Source organism: Topomyia yanbarensis, chromosome 2 (assembly GCF_030247195.1).
Source record: "Topomyia yanbarensis strain Yona2022 chromosome 2, ASM3024719v1, whole genome shotgun sequence".
Taxonomy (NCBI): Eukaryota; Metazoa; Arthropoda; class Insecta; order Diptera; family Culicidae; genus Topomyia; species Topomyia yanbarensis.
This window is the reverse complement of record NC_080671.1, coordinates 112,257,412-112,275,513: the sequence shown is the minus strand read 5'-3', so window position 1 is coordinate 112,275,513 and position 18,102 is coordinate 112,257,412. Positions and strand designations below refer to the sequence as shown.

At 38.6% G+C, this 18,102-nt stretch overlaps 5 protein-coding genes across 8 annotated transcripts; 3 read left to right on the top strand and 2 right to left on the bottom strand.

Annotated features, from left to right (window-relative positions):
- Window positions 1–771: 771 nt before the first annotated feature.
- Window positions 772–2,516, top strand: LOC131679194 (protein phosphatase methylesterase 1). The gene is made up of 6 exons (XM_058959848.1): window positions 772–936; window positions 1,004–1,196; window positions 1,259–1,368; window positions 1,429–1,740; window positions 1,793–2,109; window positions 2,166–2,516. Exons 1-6 carry the CDS (start codon window positions 860–862, stop codon window positions 2,321–2,323), a joined length of 1,167 nt encoding a protein of 388 aa, XP_058815831.1. The 5' UTR covers window positions 772–859; the 3' UTR covers window positions 2,324–2,516.
- Window positions 2,517–2,808: 292 nt separating this feature from the next.
- Window positions 2,809–3,941, top strand: LOC131679201 (UPF0193 protein EVG1 homolog). 4 transcript variants are annotated; one of them, XM_058959859.1, is made up of 4 exons: window positions 2,809–2,991; window positions 3,098–3,230; window positions 3,322–3,690; window positions 3,750–3,941. In XM_058959859.1, the coding sequence occupies exons 2-4, from the start codon at window positions 3,137–3,139 to the stop codon at window positions 3,893–3,895; spliced, it is 609 nt and encodes a 202-aa protein (XP_058815842.1). In that variant the 5' UTR covers window positions 2,809–2,991; window positions 3,098–3,136; the 3' UTR covers window positions 3,896–3,941. The 4 variants fall into 4 exon arrangements, with proteins under 4 accessions (XP_058815842.1, XP_058815841.1, XP_058815840.1 ...); XM_058959858.1 differs by having other exon boundaries at window positions 3,081–3,230; XM_058959857.1 differs by having other exon boundaries at window positions 3,073–3,230.
- Window positions 3,942–3,949: 8 nt separating this feature from the next.
- Window positions 3,950–4,765, bottom strand: LOC131679202 (signal recognition particle 14 kDa protein). The gene is made up of 3 exons (XM_058959860.1): window positions 4,567–4,765; window positions 4,437–4,509; window positions 3,950–4,370 (listed from the first exon to the last, which is right to left on the bottom strand). Exons 1-3 carry the CDS (start codon window positions 4,588–4,590, stop codon window positions 4,138–4,140), a joined length of 330 nt encoding a protein of 109 aa, XP_058815843.1. The 5' UTR covers window positions 4,591–4,765; the 3' UTR covers window positions 3,950–4,137.
- A 7,384-nt stretch (window positions 4,766–12,149) lies between these two features.
- Window positions 12,150–13,689, top strand: LOC131679197 (protein phosphatase 1 regulatory subunit 7). The gene is made up of 6 exons (XM_058959850.1): window positions 12,150–12,283; window positions 12,353–12,566; window positions 12,631–12,759; window positions 12,817–12,979; window positions 13,037–13,345; window positions 13,403–13,689. Exons 1-6 carry the CDS (start codon window positions 12,268–12,270, stop codon window positions 13,574–13,576), a joined length of 1,005 nt encoding a protein of 334 aa, XP_058815833.1. The 5' UTR covers window positions 12,150–12,267; the 3' UTR covers window positions 13,577–13,689.
- Window positions 13,690–13,717: 28 nt separating this feature from the next.
- LOC131679195 (magnesium transporter NIPA2) lies at window positions 13,718–15,200 on the bottom strand. Its single transcript, XM_058959849.1, has 2 exons — window positions 14,764–15,200; window positions 13,718–14,695 (listed from the first exon to the last, which is right to left on the bottom strand). The coding sequence occupies exons 1-2, from the start codon at window positions 14,975–14,977 to the stop codon at window positions 13,833–13,835; spliced, it is 1,077 nt and encodes a 358-aa protein (XP_058815832.1). The 5' UTR covers window positions 14,978–15,200; the 3' UTR covers window positions 13,718–13,832.
- Between the last annotated feature and the right edge of the window lie 2,902 nt (window positions 15,201–18,102).

The following is an 18,102-nucleotide window of genomic DNA, read 5'->3' as shown; positions in this document are numbered from 1 at the left end:
TTGTCGATAGTCCGACATTAATTTGATCTATCGAAATTTGAACAGCTATAACTTGTTGTAGAGACATTCTAGCACCATGTATCCTCCGACAAAGATTTTCAGCATATTCTGGACTACACTTCTATCTAATTCTTGGTATACTGCAGGAAGAATTGCAGTCTGTAAAATTGAAGATGCCAAAAAGTAGGTTTTCTCATACAAATTTCCATACAAATTTCAAACGCAATGCGCTACGCCGGGTCAAATCCAATCGACCCCAAATTTTTCACAGTTGTATGGGACCCCAAATGGAAACAAAAAAGGGCTGTGCTCGGTTGATTAGGTTATGATTACGTTTTTCCATATAACAATGCCCCACCCTAATGCTTATTAGAGGTATTCAGGTTGCAGTTGAAAATTGAATTGATTTGCGTTTTTCATTTTTTCTCTATTTTGGACAACTAAAGCGCATCTTGTGTACATGTTAGAGAATCAACTTGCGCATCATCTACACCAGTTGCGCTTTAGTTCCGGACGCTGAAAATATGAGAAAAATCGAAAGGCGCAAGTTCACTATTTCGATTTTCAACTGCAACCAGAATATAAGCTAGAAAATGCTTGAAAATCGCAACAGAATAAAATAAACGGAAATAAAAAATTTGCAAACAACATATTTTTGTTTCTCAGATGATGATGAGAAAGGAATTAAATCTGGCCACCCTGATGAGAATGACATAAAGACGGATATTTGTACACTCATTAATGGGTACTTCATTTTAACTGTGCATTCACTCAGGTTTCGATCGTCATTGTTGTTGCGGCTTTATTTTGAAAGTGATTTGATAAAGAATAATTATTATTGACAAAAATTATTGAATCTATGTCAAATCTGCAGCGTGTAATGATGAAGTCTCGTCTACCGCCAATGTGTCCGAACCCCAAGTTCCCCAAGCCAACGTTGGTGTTTTTTTTTTCAGAAATTCGGCATTTTCAGATATTTTCAAGTTCATTCCCACTCTTTCAGAGACCGAGGGTTTCGCCGGCAAACGGACTACAATCCGGTTATGTGGAGTGAATACTTTGCCGAACACAAAGACGTTGAAACCAAACAGGGCAAGTTCCGTGTTTATTTATCGAAAAAACCAGATGTACCCGGACCGCTACTAGTTTTGCTTCACGGAGGTGGCTTTTCAGCGCTCTCATGGGCTCATTTTAGTGTAAGTGATGTACACCTCTTTATATCTAACACATTAAGAACCGAATTTTAAACTAATTTCAGATGGAAATCACAAAAATTATCCACTGTCAGTGCTTGGCGATTGACATCAGAGGCCATGGAGACACTTTAACTGCAAATGAGGACGATCTGTCGGCTGAAACATTAGCGCAGTACACATTTTTTAGCGCGTTAGCTAAATTGGCACATTTTAACTTTTTTTCATGTCGTAGGGACATAGGGGATGTGCTACAAGCAATGTACGGCGAGTCATCTCCACCAGTGATCCTGATTGGTCACTCAATGGGAGGTGCCATTTGCGTCCACGTCGCCTATCTGAATATTGTTAACGCACTCATCGGAATCGTCGTAATTGATGTAGTGGAGGGCACTGCATTGGAAGCTCTGGCTAGTATGCAAAGTTTTTTGCGGTCCCGACCGAACACGTTCAAAAGCATTCAGCATGCAGTGGAGTGGAGTGTTCGCAGCGGTCAAATCCGAAACATCGATTCTGCGCGGGTTTCTATGCCCGGGCAAATTGTAAAGTAAGTTTCTCGATACCCAAGCATTATAGAAAGTACATATTTTTACTATTAGCATTGAGACTGGTAAACTATCAACCAACGAGCTACCACTGCCAGAAGAATCGACCGGGGAGTGTACTCGTTTTACCAATCCGAATGCTATTGCAGAAGACGCCGAAATGTCAGTACCGATTGCTGCACCTCCTGCACCGTCATCTAGTAATGTAAAAAAGTATACCTGGCGTATTGATTTGTCTAAATCGGAAACATATTGGGAAGGCTGGTTCCAAGGTTTGAGTCAAAAATTTTTGGACGTTGGAGTTCCTAAACTGCTGCTACTGGCTGGAATTGACAATCTCGATCGGGCTCTCACTGTTGGTCAAATGCAGGGTAAGTGTAGTTTTGTTCTATCGGAAGCAGCTGACGTTGAGTTATGTACGTTTCAGGCAAATTTCAAATGCAAGTACTTGCTCGATGTGGTCACGCCGTTCACGAGGATCGGCCCCACGAGGTGGCTGAAGTAATTGCAACGTACTTGCTCAGAAATAAGTTCGCCGAGGCGTCAGGTGACGGACAATTTCTGAAGCATTTGCCTGCTTGCTAAGTGCAGGTAAGACTCATTTCAAACTACCTTTTCGAGGACAAACGATTGACAAGGAATGTTTTTGCATTATGGTTCGACAATTTCGCTCTTACGTCCCAAAAGTTGAGATTTTCAGGATCGTGTCTAGATAAGTTTATATTTCAGAAATAATAATTTATTTTCCCAACTGCAATATAGTCGTGTCAAAATGAAACCATTTCTGTTAAGTCGTCCGAAATTACCACTAAATGGTTTAATTTGCGAAGTACAAATAGCTGTTCGATTTTTCACATAATATTATGGGCTGTGTTAAACGAGAGAGGATCACCCGTCACTTGATGATACGTGTGAAGTAGAGCTGGTACATCACATGTAGCACTAGAAACCCGCACACATTTCACATCACAGACAAGCGAAATTGGCAAATTTTTCAAACCCAAAACTATCTATTTTATAATTATTAAATATTTTAGATAAATAAAAATATACTGTTAAATTTTGAGCAACCCTACTCGCAAGCATTCGGCACCCTACAGAATGAGTTTTCATCAACGGCAGCCGTGGTTTTGATATGCGAACAAGGACGTATGAGCCGGTTGCCATGGGTGATGTTTGAATAACCGCAAGTGCCAAGTATACCGAACAGAGTGCCAGATATTGCATTGAAGTATTTTATGACCTTATATTGAGTATGTACTCAGTTGCCTTTATTCCATCGTCGGTACTTTAGTAGTAGTTTTCAACATATCGACATAAACAGAATAATTTAGTTTCAAAGGAACGGTATCGTTTAAGGACGACATTTACCTATCGCGGTTCTGCAAAGTTTCGCTAATGATGGATTGGCCGAGTTCACGAGTAACCCAGGGAGGATTCTTCCACGCCCCTAAGGCAAAATACACCAAGGAAACACAGGATTTGATCAAGGGTAAGCATCGGTTCTGGATTTCGATTTTTGTCGGCCTTGTTCCAATTTTTTTTCATTTTCACGATTTTCATTTAATGTTCGAAACATTCAGTGTTAATGGAGGAGGCTAAACTGACCATTCTTCAACGGAATAAAATAAACTATCACTTGAGGACGGGAGAGCCTCTGCCACCACCGAAAGAGCCTAAGTTTGAACAGGAGTACAGTAACTTTCTACCGTTGGCTATTCCGAGGAAAAACATCAAAAAACGTTCTCTATCCACAATTATCGAAAGCGGTGCGTTCGACGTAGAAAAGTATACGGCGAAAGGCGGCAAAGAACCAGTAGAGAAATCAAAGCTGAAGCTGCAGGAGCGGATGGCTGGCTGTAAATTATTTCCCGATGACGGGCGAAAACGAATGCTGCGTCCTCATAGCGATGAAGATTTGGATTTTGTTCCACCAGACCGTGAAGCAGAACGTAATTTAAACATGTCATCTGCTATCATAGCAGCAAATAACTGTCCATATATTTTTCAGTGTTGGAAGAAATCAATGAACGCGTTGAATGGTTAGCTGAGATGGAAGCTTTAGGTGAGGGTAAGAAGCATCGTCAAGTTATTCACGCTCAAATCGCCGAACGCCTCAATGAAATTAAGCGACTGGAGAAAGAACCTTCTAACTAAGCTACTCCTTCCGGCAATGTACAAGATGATCACCCGTACGTTTGAAGTCTTGCATTCAGTTCGAATAAATCTTTCCAGCGTTTATTAGGTTCAGCTTAATTAAACTAAAAAGGAAATTCCACGGAATATGAAACTGTAACTTAAAGAAACCGAGTTCTTATTGTTATTTTTCTTCTATGTATGTCCCACCCGATTTCCCGCGATGTTAACCAGATCCAGCTGTCGTACGATCAATCGTTTCGTTATCCCTGAGCCGCTTTGGCCTTATTTTTTACCTTCTTAATCTTTTTTAGGCCATCCATGCTGGACTTGAGCACTTTCGAGTAGGTTTCCATAAACTTAGCCACTTCGTCGTGCCGCACTGCAGTCGACAGCTTCTTGGAGCGGGAGCGGGCCCTAATCAGACACTGGTACTCGGCCGGTTTTGGCAGTGGAGGATTACCCTCGCGAGGCTTTGGCCGATCATGACCGTCGTCTGGAAATTTGCCGATGGAAGGGAACATTAGTTTCGCTGTTAAGGTTCAGTTTGGTAGACACTTACATCGTTTTATCGTAATCGTGAAAGACGAATCGCTTCTGGCTGATTGAGAAAGTAGAGTGAGCTGCGTAAGAAACTGCAAGGCAAATAACATATATTGAAAGCTAAAACAGTTAATCAAGACAAAACTTACTTCATCGTTAGATAGCAGAACCATTTCTTCATTAACTTTCTGTCTATGGTGTGTAAATACGGTAAATACTTATATGTGAAAAAGTATGCACCAGAAACTACAGGTCCTTTTTGGTGTTCAGACGATGGAAACGATGTATGCCCAGGATGCAGGTAGTGCAAGAAAAAGCGATGTTTTGACAACTTTTGGCCATTTGACAGTCGTGAGTTTACGTGTCAACATGCACCTGTTACGCATAGACGTTATGGTGCGTAACTTTTCCTTTAAGAACGGTTTCAAAATTGTCCAATCAATCAAAATACGCTGTGTTACAAACGTTACGTTCCGAGCCCCAGCACGACCGGAATGACATTTGCTGCGCTCTCTTTAGGTTTGTTCCAGTACACGGAAGTCACTCCGGAGTAAACAGGAGCAAAAAATCTTTGCTCCTTTTTACTCCGGTTTGCTACCAGAAGAAGAAAAAAGAGAAGAAGAGAGTACAGGAACGATTTTCTCCGGAGTACTTCCAGTTTCTCCTGGTACTGGAACAGACCTTTTGTTTACTTGGCTGATCAGAAACGTCTTTAGAAAGCCTGTGAACAGCTGATCAGCCAAGTAAACAAAGTGCGCACCAAATGTCATTCCGGTCGAGCAGGGGCTTGGAAAGTACCGCTATGTAACGCAGCGTGTACTGGTTCATGAAGGACGTTCGTTGGACGACGTCCAAATAACCGTTCAACAGAGATCCATCGTTGGACCCGTATTGAACGATTTTGAAACAATTTTTTGGGCTTCTCAGTGGTTTTTTACTTCGTACCCGGATGAACCAGTACACGGGTCCCTCTACCCGGTCAAACCATTCGGAATTTGATTCGGAATCCTAAATGGAGTCAGTATGGATTCCAAATCAAATGCAACAACCGATTCTGAGTCGGAATTTGTTGCATTTGATTTGGAATCCATAATGACTCCATTAAGAAATCCGAACCGGTTCCGGAATGAGTTTAACTGGGTAAGAACGGTTGGTTTCAAAATCGTCCAATGAAGGACGTTCGTTGGACCAATTTGGACAACGTCCAAATAACCGTTCAACAAACGTCCATCGTTGGACCCGTGTTGAACGATTTTGAAACAATTTTTTGGACGTCTCAGTCGGGTGGCCAGACCTACCGATTTATCGGTAGGCTTCGGCTTCCCTACCGTTTCACAAACGACCAGGGGGAAACTACCGATATTTTCTTATTCCTACCGAAAACTACCGATTTTTATAGATTTTGAGCACGGCCTACACGGAAACGAAAAACTACCTAAAATTGAGTTCCTTTGACTCAATCTCGTGGTATCGTGCTAAGAGAAGACAATCGCGTAGCCAATTTGATCCAGTCCTAACCTCAATATTGAACCAACTTCTGATTGGTTGTTTTGCCAGTCAAGAGCGTTCATAATATTTTCAAACGGGATGAAAAACAGTGCTGCTGAATTTATTTTCGCTACTTTTCATACACATGAACATTTCATGCAAATTGAATAAATACCCTGAATGACGATATAACTACATGTAATGTTAGGAGAGATACAAATAAACATAAAATTCAATTTTTAAATGCAGCTAGTATTGTGAATTCTTGACAGAAGGTCGATATTTGAGGTACAATTATTTTCAGCAATTGTGAAAAAAAAACATGCAAATTTAAGTTGGCAACGATGGATGCTTGTTGTCTTTGGAATTACGACAGGGCCTGGTAGATAAAATTAAGAAGAACAAGAAGCCTGTTGTCGTCTCTTCTCTTAGGTATCGTGCACTCAAAAAAAAGTAAACGTTATGCCTATTGATTTTACACATAGATTTTTGCAATTAACGGAGGCATATAGACACTATTTACTGGCACATAAACCTAATGTGTGCATTTACAAGAAATATTAATCTTACATTCACATTACATAACTATTAGGCACATAAAACCCCATTCTATAACAATATGCACATATAACTTATGTGTGTGCATACATAGGTTATACAGTTGACACATAAAAGGTATGTGTGCGCGTGATAACAATAGCATTTCTTCTTCATATGAATTTTAAGCGGTTTGAAGCAAATAGAATTTGGATTTTTTTCAGTGTGGGGGAACTTAAAAGTAGGTAAACCGTGTTGAAGGTAGTTTCCATTTAACCACGGCAAAAATTACAACTCATTGATAGGTTTTTATACTCAAGTTTAAGTTGAATTTACCTAATTTTGAGTTCACCCCAAACAACTCAAACCCTCTAAGAACGGTTGGTTTCAAAATCGTCCAATGAAGGACGTTCGTTGGACCAATTTGGACAACGTCCAAATAACCGTTCAACGAACGTCCATCGTTGGACCCGTGTTGAACGATTTTGAAACAATTTTTTGGACGTCTCAGTGGGAAAGTACCTTCCTCCACGGAAGACCTCGACTGAGTCGAATCTCTCCTTTTGTTTTTGACAACACTAATAAGTGCGAAAGCGACACACAACTCAAAAGTAAGTTAAAAGAACTTATTCTGCAGGTTGTTTGATTTAACCGTGTACACTTTCGTTTTTTAATTGGATTTGGTCTGAAATCTGTTTTCAGTACTTTACAATTCTTTATCAACAGTGCAATACTACGTTTTTGGGACAAAAGCACGGCCTACCAATAACTATCGAAAACTTTTAGTGAGTTTACTGATATTAAGAAATTCTATCTGGCCACCCTGGTTGCGTTACATAGCGGTACTTTCCGAGCCCCAGCTCGACCGGAATGACATTTAGTGCACTTTTTGTTTACTTGGCTAATCAGCTGTGCACAGGTTTTCTCTAAAACCCGGTCAAACCATTCGGAATTTAATTCGGAATCCTGAATGGAGTCATGGATTCCAAATCAAATGCAACAACCGATTCTGAGTCGGAATCGGTTGTTGCATTTCATTTGGAATCCATAATGACTCCATTCAGAAATCCGAACCGGTTCCGGAATGAGTTTAACTGGGAAGAAGAGAAGACAATTAGGTTTTACACCAACCGACATAACCCTGCAAAATGAGCCGGATGAACTTCGTTTGACAATTCTCGGTGGTTTGTTTACATGGGAGTTACGTAAGTTCGAATGAAACAGATGAACACCCGTTGCACTCGAACTCACGCAACTGATAGAGTAAACAAACCACCGAGAGTTGTCAAACTTTAAAAATCGTTTTCATTCATCATGAGTTCATTCGTGTCGTCATCTTGCAGAACTCAATCCCGTATAGCAAATTTGATCCAGTCCTAACCCCAGCGATGCCAGATTTACAGATATGTCTGTATTTTACAGACTTTTGATGGTCTCCTACAGACGTAATCAGAAATCTACAGACTTTTAAAAGAGTAATAGTGTTTAACAAAATTGCACTTGAATAATTTTATCCGAATACGAGTGATTTCTTCACAATAATTTACAAATTTCAAGCTACTTTTAAAGTAATAACGTAGTATAAATAAAGTTTAAACAACCATCTACAGACTTTTACAGACATTTTCATTATTCTTCTACAGACATTTCACAAAAACATGTGGCATCGCTGCCCAACCTCAATATTGAAACACCCACTGAGACGTCCAAAAAATTGTTTCAAAATCGTTCAACACGGGTCCAACGATGGACGTTTGTTGAACGGTTATTTGGACGTTGTCCAAATTGGTCCAACGAACGTCCTTCATTGGACGATTTTGAAACCAACCGTTCTTAGAGGGCAGCTTCTGATTGGTCGTGTTGCCAGTCATGAGCGTTCATTATATTTACAAGCGGGATAGAAAACAGTGCTGCTGAATCTATTCTGGCTACGTTTCATACATATCAACCTTTCATGCAAGTTTAATAAAAGTCCTGAATGACGATGTGTATTGTTAAGATAGACAAAAATAGATGCCAGATTTGAAGATTTTTCTACATTTTGAAGACATTTGAAATGTTGTGAAGACGTTTTTCATTTTGAAGACAATTTTTTCGGATATCTGACTGATTTCTGGCAGAACTCTGGCTCAAAATCAATAAATTCAGAATCCTGGCCGTTGAAGACAAATGAAGACTGAAAAAAATCCAAACGTTAATTCCACAGAGAACAGACATCCATGATCGAACAAAAATATTTAAAAAACGTGTGTAAACATTTGAATTAATATACGAAAAATACTAGCGCCGCCACACCAACCTATCCCAACTATCCGTCAAATCGATTCCGGAACCGGTTCGAAATCCTGTATGGATTCAGCATGGAATCTAGCTCAAAGAAAACAACCGATTCCGACTCTATCGGTTGACACATTTGAGTTGGAATTCATGCCGAAAGTCCGAATCGGTTCCGGACAAGTTTGACTGGGTAGAGGAATAACCGCTGTCAATTCTGTCGAACTCAGCTACAAAAAAACATGACGACAGTAGCGCACCTGGTTTAAATATCCAAACTACCTTCGAAACCGTTAGAGATTTTACACAAGTTGAATGCTGAAGATGGACGTCTGTTCTCTGTGTTAATTCTATTTGCTTCAAACCGCTTGAAATTCATATGAAGAAGAAATGCTATTGTTATCACGCGCGCACATACCTTCTATGTGTCAACTGTATAAACTATGTATGCACACACATAAGTTATATATGCATACTGTTATAGAATGGGGTTTTATGTGCCTAATAGTTATGAAATGTAAATGTAAGATTAATATTTCTTGTAAATACACACATCGCTGTTGTGCTATCTTATGACAAACGCCATTTTGGGGTAAACTGAGTTAGATATGCAACATTACTAATCTGAAAATTCTCTACAAAATGGTGTTTTCAGAATTTTGAAATTTTGCTTGGTTACTGAGGTATAGCGAAAAAAGTGATGAGAAATTGTCAGTTTTTTGCTTTAATACACTGTATCTTGGGATTCGCTTAAGTAATGTAGAAGTTTTAGATGATTTTAAATGTAAAAATGTCTGAAGAACACAATGGCATAATAATTTTTAAAATAAAAATACATGTATTACGATAAATATGCAGTTTTACTTTTAAATTGGCAATATTTCATGTTTGGCAACACTGTAATTGAAAATTATTATTTTTTCTAGATTGCTTGCTCAATTTCCTTCAAAATGCATCTCATCGATTGTTTCTAGGCCGAATAAAGCCGAACATATTAATAAAAGTTAATAATTGATCCTTTTCTTCTATGGAAAATTTTCCATGCACAATTATGACACGCCATACAAATTTTGCAATCAATACACGCCTACGACACGTGTGAGTGCGACTTTTGTTTACATTTATAGTGAAAACTCGCAACATAGTCAACCGAACTTCGTGATATTTGAGGGATTAATACAAAATAGATAGAAGCATCGATTGTCTTCTCTGAATTGTTTCTATAATTTATAAGTTTCAAGATATTCAATCTCAAACTTTAAAAATCGTTTTTCTCGAAATGTGCTAAATGGCGCTTGTCATAAGATAGCACAACAGCGACGTTATGTGCCAGCAAATAGTGTCTATATGCCTCCTTTAATTGCAAAAATCTATGTGTAAAATCAATAGGCATAACGTTTACTTTTTTTTGAGTGTGGGGGCCCGTACGAAAAGAGCGCTGCCATTCGATTTTTCGAGGCAAAAAAATCGCGTCTTGTTTAATGGGAATTTTGAAAGAAAAATAGATTTCGCCAAACCGATTTTATTGAATCAACAAAATCGATGCTGCCAAACATCGAATTGAAAAGATCGTATGCAAAATATCGATTTTTTAAGCTAAAAAAAATTAATTTTGAAAAAGTCGCTTCGACGCCCGAATTGAAATGTACATGAGCATTACCATGAGCATGATGACCGCACGATTCGTAGTTGCAACTCCGTGATTGACCAGAACAAGCGAAATTGCACAGAGAATCAACGAATGGGGCCTGGGAGTAGCTATCCATCCTCAATGTGCACGTTTCGAGAGTTCTATCAAATCGACGGCTAAAACTCGGGCATGTAAGCTCTACGAGAAGATGCTGCCAAAATATGGCTGCTGTGTGATGGACGACGAAACGTATATAAAAGCCGATTTTAAACAAATTCCGGGGTTGGAGTTTATCACCGGCAAGAGCAAGTTCTATGTGGCCGACAAATTTAAGAAGAAGAAAATGTCGAAGTTCGCCTCCAAATATCTCATTTGGCAGGCCATCTGCTCTTGCGGACTGAGGAGTGAGCCTTTCGTGACAAAGGGCACAGTAAATGGCGTGATCTATAAGTCTGAGTGCCTCGAGAAGCGCTTTTTGCCGTTCTTGCAGCAGCACGACAAAGCTCCGCTATTTTGGCCAGATTCGGCATCATGTCACTATTCTAAAAGTGTCCTGGAGTGGTATGAGACCAATTCTGTCCATTTTGTTCCAAAGGACATGAATCCGCCAAACTGTCCGGAGCTGCGCTCGGTGGAGCAGTACTGGGCAATGATGAAGCGGGAACTTCGGAAGAGCAAGAAGACATTCAAAGACGAGAAGGACATGATAAGAAAATGGGGAAAAAAACTGAGAAACTGGTACCGGATGACACTGTAAAGACTTTGATGGAGAGCATCAAGCGAAAATGCGTTCAATTTTACTCTCTCTGATTTTTGAAGTAAATATATGTATAAAACTACCCTAAAATTTTGGTTTGATTTTAAACATTATAAGAAAATTGGCATGACATTTTCGGTGTCGCAATAATTTCGTGTTCGCCCTTTACGCTGGCTCCAGAAATCGCTTATTACACGGTTAAATAAAACAACCTGCAGAATAAGTTCTTTTAACTTACTTTTGAGTTGTGCGTCGCTTTCGCACTTATTAGTGTTGTCAAAAACAGAAGGAGAGATTCGACTCAGTCGAGGTCTTCCGTGGAGGAAGGTACTTTTGAGTTGTTTGGGGTGAACTCAAAATTAGGTAAATTCAACTTAAATTTGAGTATAAAAAACCTATCAATGAGTTGTAATTTTTGCCGTGGTTAAATGGAAACTACCTTCAACACGGTTTACCTACTTTTAAGTTCCCCCACGATACCACGAGATTGAGTCAAAGGAATTCAATTTTAAGTAGTTTTTCGTTTCCGTGTAGTTGTCTTGTCTTAGAATAAACCTTTCGTTTCGAAATGCGCAATGCCACCCCGGGTTTTTGCTGAACAGTAAAATTTATTGTTACATGAATTTAATCGTAAATCTACTGCGAGAACTTTGCATAAAACAATGTTGAAACAGTAATAACTATAATATTTTTGCTTCATGATTGTTTGCAAGGCTATTGTAAAATTTTATCTGAGCATCACCCATTCTATTCATTCCGGCCGAGAGTTGGGCGGTTGGGCCTCGGAAACTCACGCTAAGTAACACCTCTCGTTTTGCTCAATTCAGTTGCAAATGAACCATGTACACGCTGCGTTACATAGCGGTACTTTCCGAGCCTCTGCTCGACCGGAATGACATTTGGTGCGCTCTGTGTTTACTTGGCTGATCAGCTGTTCACAGTTTTTCTAATGAACAGCTGATCAGCCAAGTAAACAAAGAGCGCACCAGATGTCATTCCGGTCGAGCTGGGGCTCGAAACGTAATGCTTGTAACACAGCGTATTTTGATTGATTTGTGGTAACCTATCGTAACTTCATCATTCGTCAGTGTTTGTGTTTGGTAAAATTAATCGAAAACCGACTTTAATTAGTTTAATATTTATTCGTTATAAACAACTGTCGCAATGAAGGAATCAAATGGTAGATTCTCTTATTCAAATTGTTCAGTGTGTAGATATTTTTATTATTACTTTGGTTTGATGCTTCCAGAACCAACATCCAGTTCCACCGTTGACGAGGTACAACGAACGGATACACCCGAGCAGGATGACTCAGAGCAGCAGCAACCGTCTAGTACGGATGAAAGGCCTCCCGTAAAGATGGAGGATGTTATAACCATTGATCCCGAAACGACGGATGTGGATTTAAATCACGGCCGAATCGGGAAGATTGAAAATTTGGAGCCGCTGGTTAAGCTGGAACGGTTAGTAATTTGAAGTAAAATCCAGGTGCTATTACTATTGTTAAAGTTGAACTTTTTTGAGCAGGCTATTTTTGCGGTGGAATTTGATTAAGAAGATCGAAAATTTGGATCATCTCACATTACTACAGGAGCTGGAGCTGTACGATAATCAGATAACAGAGTTGGAAAACTTGGATAATTTGACCAGCTTGATGTACGAATCGATTTTCTTTTGAATTAGTTGTATTTTACTTTTTAATACTATTTTTAGAGTACTGGATGTCAGCTTTAACCGGTTGCATAAGATTCAAAATTTGGACCGGTTGGTGCATCTTTGTAAGCTGTATCTCTGTTCCAACAAAATCTCAGTGATCGAGAATCTGAATCATTTGAGTAATCTAACTATGCTAGAGCTTGGAGATAATAAAATCAGGGTACATCTGATGCTATCGTTACATACCTACACAAACTGACAACTTTTTATTTTATAGAAAATTCAAAACCTCGATGCCTTAACCAATTTAACACAACTCTACTTGGGTAAGAACAAAATTACCAAAATAGAAAATTTGGACATGTTGGTCAAACTAGAATGTTTGAGTTTGCAAAACAATCGGATAGTAAAAATCGAAAATCTGGAAAAATTGGTTAATTTGAACGAGCTGTACCTGTCGGAAAACGGGATTGAAAAGATAGACAATCTCGAAAATAACAAGCTCATAGAGACGTTGGATATAGCTAAAAATCGCATAACAGTGATTGAAAATGTTGCACATTTGAGTAATTTGGAGGAGTTTTGGGTGAGTAGCTGCAACTAAATTGTGTAGAAAATCCAGTTTTAACCTGTTACTTTGCAGATGAATGACAATGGTGTCTCTGATTGGCACTGTGTCAACGCGTTAACCGAGAACAAGAAGCTTGCTACGGTTTATTTAGAGCGCAATCCAATCGCTTCAGATGTCAACTACAGAAACAAACTTAAACTTGCCGTGCCTTGGTTGACGAAGATTGATGCTACCTTGTGTCGTTAGGGAGGTTATTGCATCGCATCCCAAGGGCTATAGAACTTTGTACATTGCCACCGGGGAAAAAGATAAAATTTTGAACAAACTAAAATAAATTATAAAATTGTGATGCACGCTCCATGTTTAATAATTCATTGAGAAAAGTAATTTTGATCGATCGTATTTTATTCTATAGTATAATAAACTTATTAAAGCCGCCATTAGCAATATGAACATGCACACTCAGTCGTTACACATTAGACATCTGAGGTACTTCACGGTATCAAACACTTCTGTAGTCCCCGGTGCCATAATGTTTCTGTGATCCATTGGTCTCTGCTTCGACAAGAAACTCGTCAAACTGGTTCTTGTGGGACTGCAGCAATTCCCGTTTCGGTCGCATAATACCTTTCACATCGATCAAACTGATGTCCATCTCGCGGAAAGCATTCAGTAAAATCACCGCGATAATGACTACGAGGAACCCACATATATCACCGAGAATGTCTTCCGCTTTCATTCGACCCCATTCCTTAAACAGAATCGCCGACGCCGTAATGACCAAAATGGTAAAAATCACGTAGTAAATGGGTGTAACAATGCTGGTGTTGAAAATGTCCAATGCCTTGTTCAAATAGTTCACCTGGATGCCGACAAACACAACCGTGACTATAATCAGGAAGTAGGGCAGCCACATTCCGAAATCATTCGATTTGCCTGATATAGTATCCCGCAAAGCCAAGCCGAGTGCTTTGCATGACATAACCGTAAGGCTGCCAATTGCCGAACATAGTAGAATATAAACTATAACGTTTTTATGTCCATAACGCGGTCCACAGCAACATCCAATGAACAAAGAAAGTGAAAGGATAGCTATCACATACGTAATAAACATCGGATCTTGCAGTTTATCCAAAAGTAGATTCAAATCATCGATTTCTCCTTCCTTGGGGGAATGGATTACTATAATGGTGGAACCAATGATGCACAAAAAACATCCAAGTTTTCCTAGTAGATTCAGTCGTTCCTTGAGAAACTTAGAAGCCAATACGGCTGTTACGATCACGCTAAGTGCGCCAAGTGGAGTGACTAGTGAAGCTGGAGCGAATGCGTATGCTGCAAAGTTTGCTGCTTCCCCAATGCCCACTGGAAGTGCAGAATGTATGTCGTTGGTAATCATTGTAGTTTTATTATAAGCTATTATTAGTACTTACTACAGATCAAACCGGCCCACCAGATCCAGTCCTTTAGATAACCGAAACCGCCGGCGCTGGCACGAACCGAGCCAACTCTGGATAACCGTATTAAACCAATTTTTTTAATTATGAAACTGGCTCCGATGAAAAAGCTACTGGATAGAGCTAAGGACAATCCGATATAGAAATCCTGCTGCTTGTACAGATCATCGATAGATTGTCGTGATGACATTTTCACTGGTTTCTTGATTTTCAAAAGTTTAGCTACTTCATGTAAATATACTAAAATAATTCGGTAAATTTCAACGGCAAGATACTATAATTGTCCCCTAATTTGGAATACAGTTTTCCGCAGTTTTTGGTATAAAACTTGTATGACTTCGAGGCTTCTGTTTACATGTTCTGTTTTTTTTTTGATGACTAATAAGATTGTTGATGTCGGATGTGATTCTTATCATTAAATTTTGACAATAATTCATGAGTACTTATTCGAAAGGTCCTAATGCCATAAGCGTGAAACATGCGCTCGTCGCGCCAACTAGTTTTCATTATTGGTACCACACAGTAAGTCGAACACTGAAAAAAATCCAAACGTCGATTCTATTTGCCTCAAACCGCTTAAAATTCATATGAAGAAGAAATGCTATTGTTATCACGCGCACACATACCTTCTATTTGTCAACTGTATAAACTATGTATGCACACACATAAGTTATATGTGCATATTGTTATAGAAAGGAGTTTTATGTGCCTAATAATTATGAAATGTGAATGTAAGATTAATATTTCTTGTAAATACACACATTAGATTTATGTGCCAGCAAATAGTGTCTATTTGCCTCCGTTAATTGCAAAAATCTATGTGTAAAATCAATAGGCATAACGTTTACTTTTTTTTGAGTGAACGGAAAATTGAGAATTTATTACAATTAGAATGGGTTGTGTCACTGGATTCGGATACTAATTAGAGCCTGTGAGAATTCCGACTGGGCAGTCAAGCGATAACAATTAGGATTTTCGATTGATTGACACCGGTGTAGTGGAGTGCACTGAAACTGCACCGTTTTTGCACTTTCTAGCAGAAGTGCAGAAAACAGGGTATGTTCCATTGACACTTCTGCTAGAAAGTGCAAAACCAGTGCACTCCACTACACCGGTGTCAATCAATCCAAAACCCCAAATATGAACGACACAGTCTGAAATTTTCACAGATACTCAGTGAGCAAATTTTCTGGCAGAGACCGCTCTGCACGCAGCGCAATTTCGCACGATTAAACCAACAATTGTCACTTTTAATTATGATCGACATTCTATTGTTGGATCAAACAATTGGATTGTTAAATAAACATTGTTTTATTGTTAATTTTACAATATTATTGTGATTTCAACCACATTTGGATTTATTTTGATCTTGCGTAATAACAAATCAGCGTGTAGTATATGTTTGCTTTATTCAGATTGGCACCAATCGGTCAACCGTAAGTTTAATACTTATTTTTTAATATCAAATGTAACATTTTCTTTAAAACTTATAGTACAACTTCCTATTACTGGCTCGTTGGCGAACAATGAAGGAGCTGTCCCTTTTGTTTTAACCCGATTCTATGGGTTTCGGAAAATGCTGCAATGTTTATTTGAAAATAAAACTAAAATGCTAAATATTATTAGCTTTCACGCAGCGAAATTTCGCACGATTAAACCAACAATTATAATTTTAATTCTTATCGACATTCTATTGTTGGATCAAACAATTGGATTGTTAAATAAACATTGTTTTATTGTTAATTTTACAATATTATTGTGATTTCAACCACATTTGGATTTATTTTGATCTTGCGTAATAACAAATCAGCGTGTAGTATATGTTTGCTTTATTCAGATTGAAGTAACTTTAGGCAGACATGTTTTAATGCGAATAATTAATTAGAAATACCTATTTGCTGGCACCAATCGGTCAACCGTAAGTTTAATACTTATTTTTTAATATCAAATGTAACATTTTCTTTAAAACTTATAGTACAACTTCCTATTACTGGCTCGTTGGCGAACAATGAAGGAGCTGTCCCTTTTGTTTTAACCCGATTCTATGGGTTTCGGAAAATACTGCAATGTTTATTTGAAAATAAAACTAAAATGCTAAATATTATTAGCTTTATATATACGAAAAAATAAATATGTATAAATCCGCAAAGTACATATTTTGATTTAATTACATTGTTATTTCAACAAGAATATATTGTAGAGCATACCGTGTATACGTCTTTAAAATAATATCATAATGATGATCGTTTCAACACGCAGAAAAATGTATTGTAGTTACAACAATATTCTAGTTCAAGCTCAACAATAATTATTATTACCTCAGAGCTAATAAAAATGTGATTTTAACCAAGAAACGTCAAATACTGATTTTATTGTAAAAATAACAATATTACGGATTGATTTAAACAATATATACTATTATCTCTGAGGTAATAATAATTATTGTTGAGCTTGAACCAGAATATTGTTGTAACTACAATACATTTTTCTGCGTGTATGTATAGTATGTCTCCGAAGTTTTTTTTGTTATGCGGTAGATGAACCCAAACGGCCAATTTCTTCACTTGGATGAAAACCGGTTTTCGTTGAAAACCGGCTTTCGGCTAATTGATCACCAGCAACCTGAAAACTGGTTTTCAGCGAAAACCGGTTTTCATCTAGTGAAGAAATTGGCCGTAACTGTCTTGATGCATTGTCCACAATGTATGAAGCAACGTCGTTGTATGAAGTATGTGATTTGAATGTTAGGACCGAGTCCTTGATGATTCAGAGATCCTTGATGTGAGAGTGTCTTGGAGTCGAACAAACGGCAATTGAACTGGATCGAATGACGATTCCGCGCGAACGTGACGATTGAGCATTTGCTCGGATTTAGAACCATACTGTTCGGATCACACTACGTACTGAAGCTGTCCAGTTCACTTTGAAGAAATTCGGTGTCGGTTGAATTCCGTATCTGTCGAAAAATCTTTATATCGTTGGCGACGGAGAGGCGTGTCCATTTCTGTCCATGGGCCGAGCTGACTTCCTTGTGGGATGCCGGATGTATCGAGGAATGGTGCAGATAGATAGTTCTTCTGTTGATTTGGATCTGCCTTACATCCAGATAGGAACGAAACTGCGAAGAAGTTGACCGTGAATACCGAGTTTATCTAGCTTTGCTATTGCAATATCATGATTGCATTTGTATTGTCATTTCAAAGCGACAGTTTTATTTCTTACACAAGTTGAAAACTTAACCTGTATGTCAGTTCTCAGTGATTAAACGTATAATACGAACTGAGCAATTTAGACCGCCATTATGGCATGTAAAAA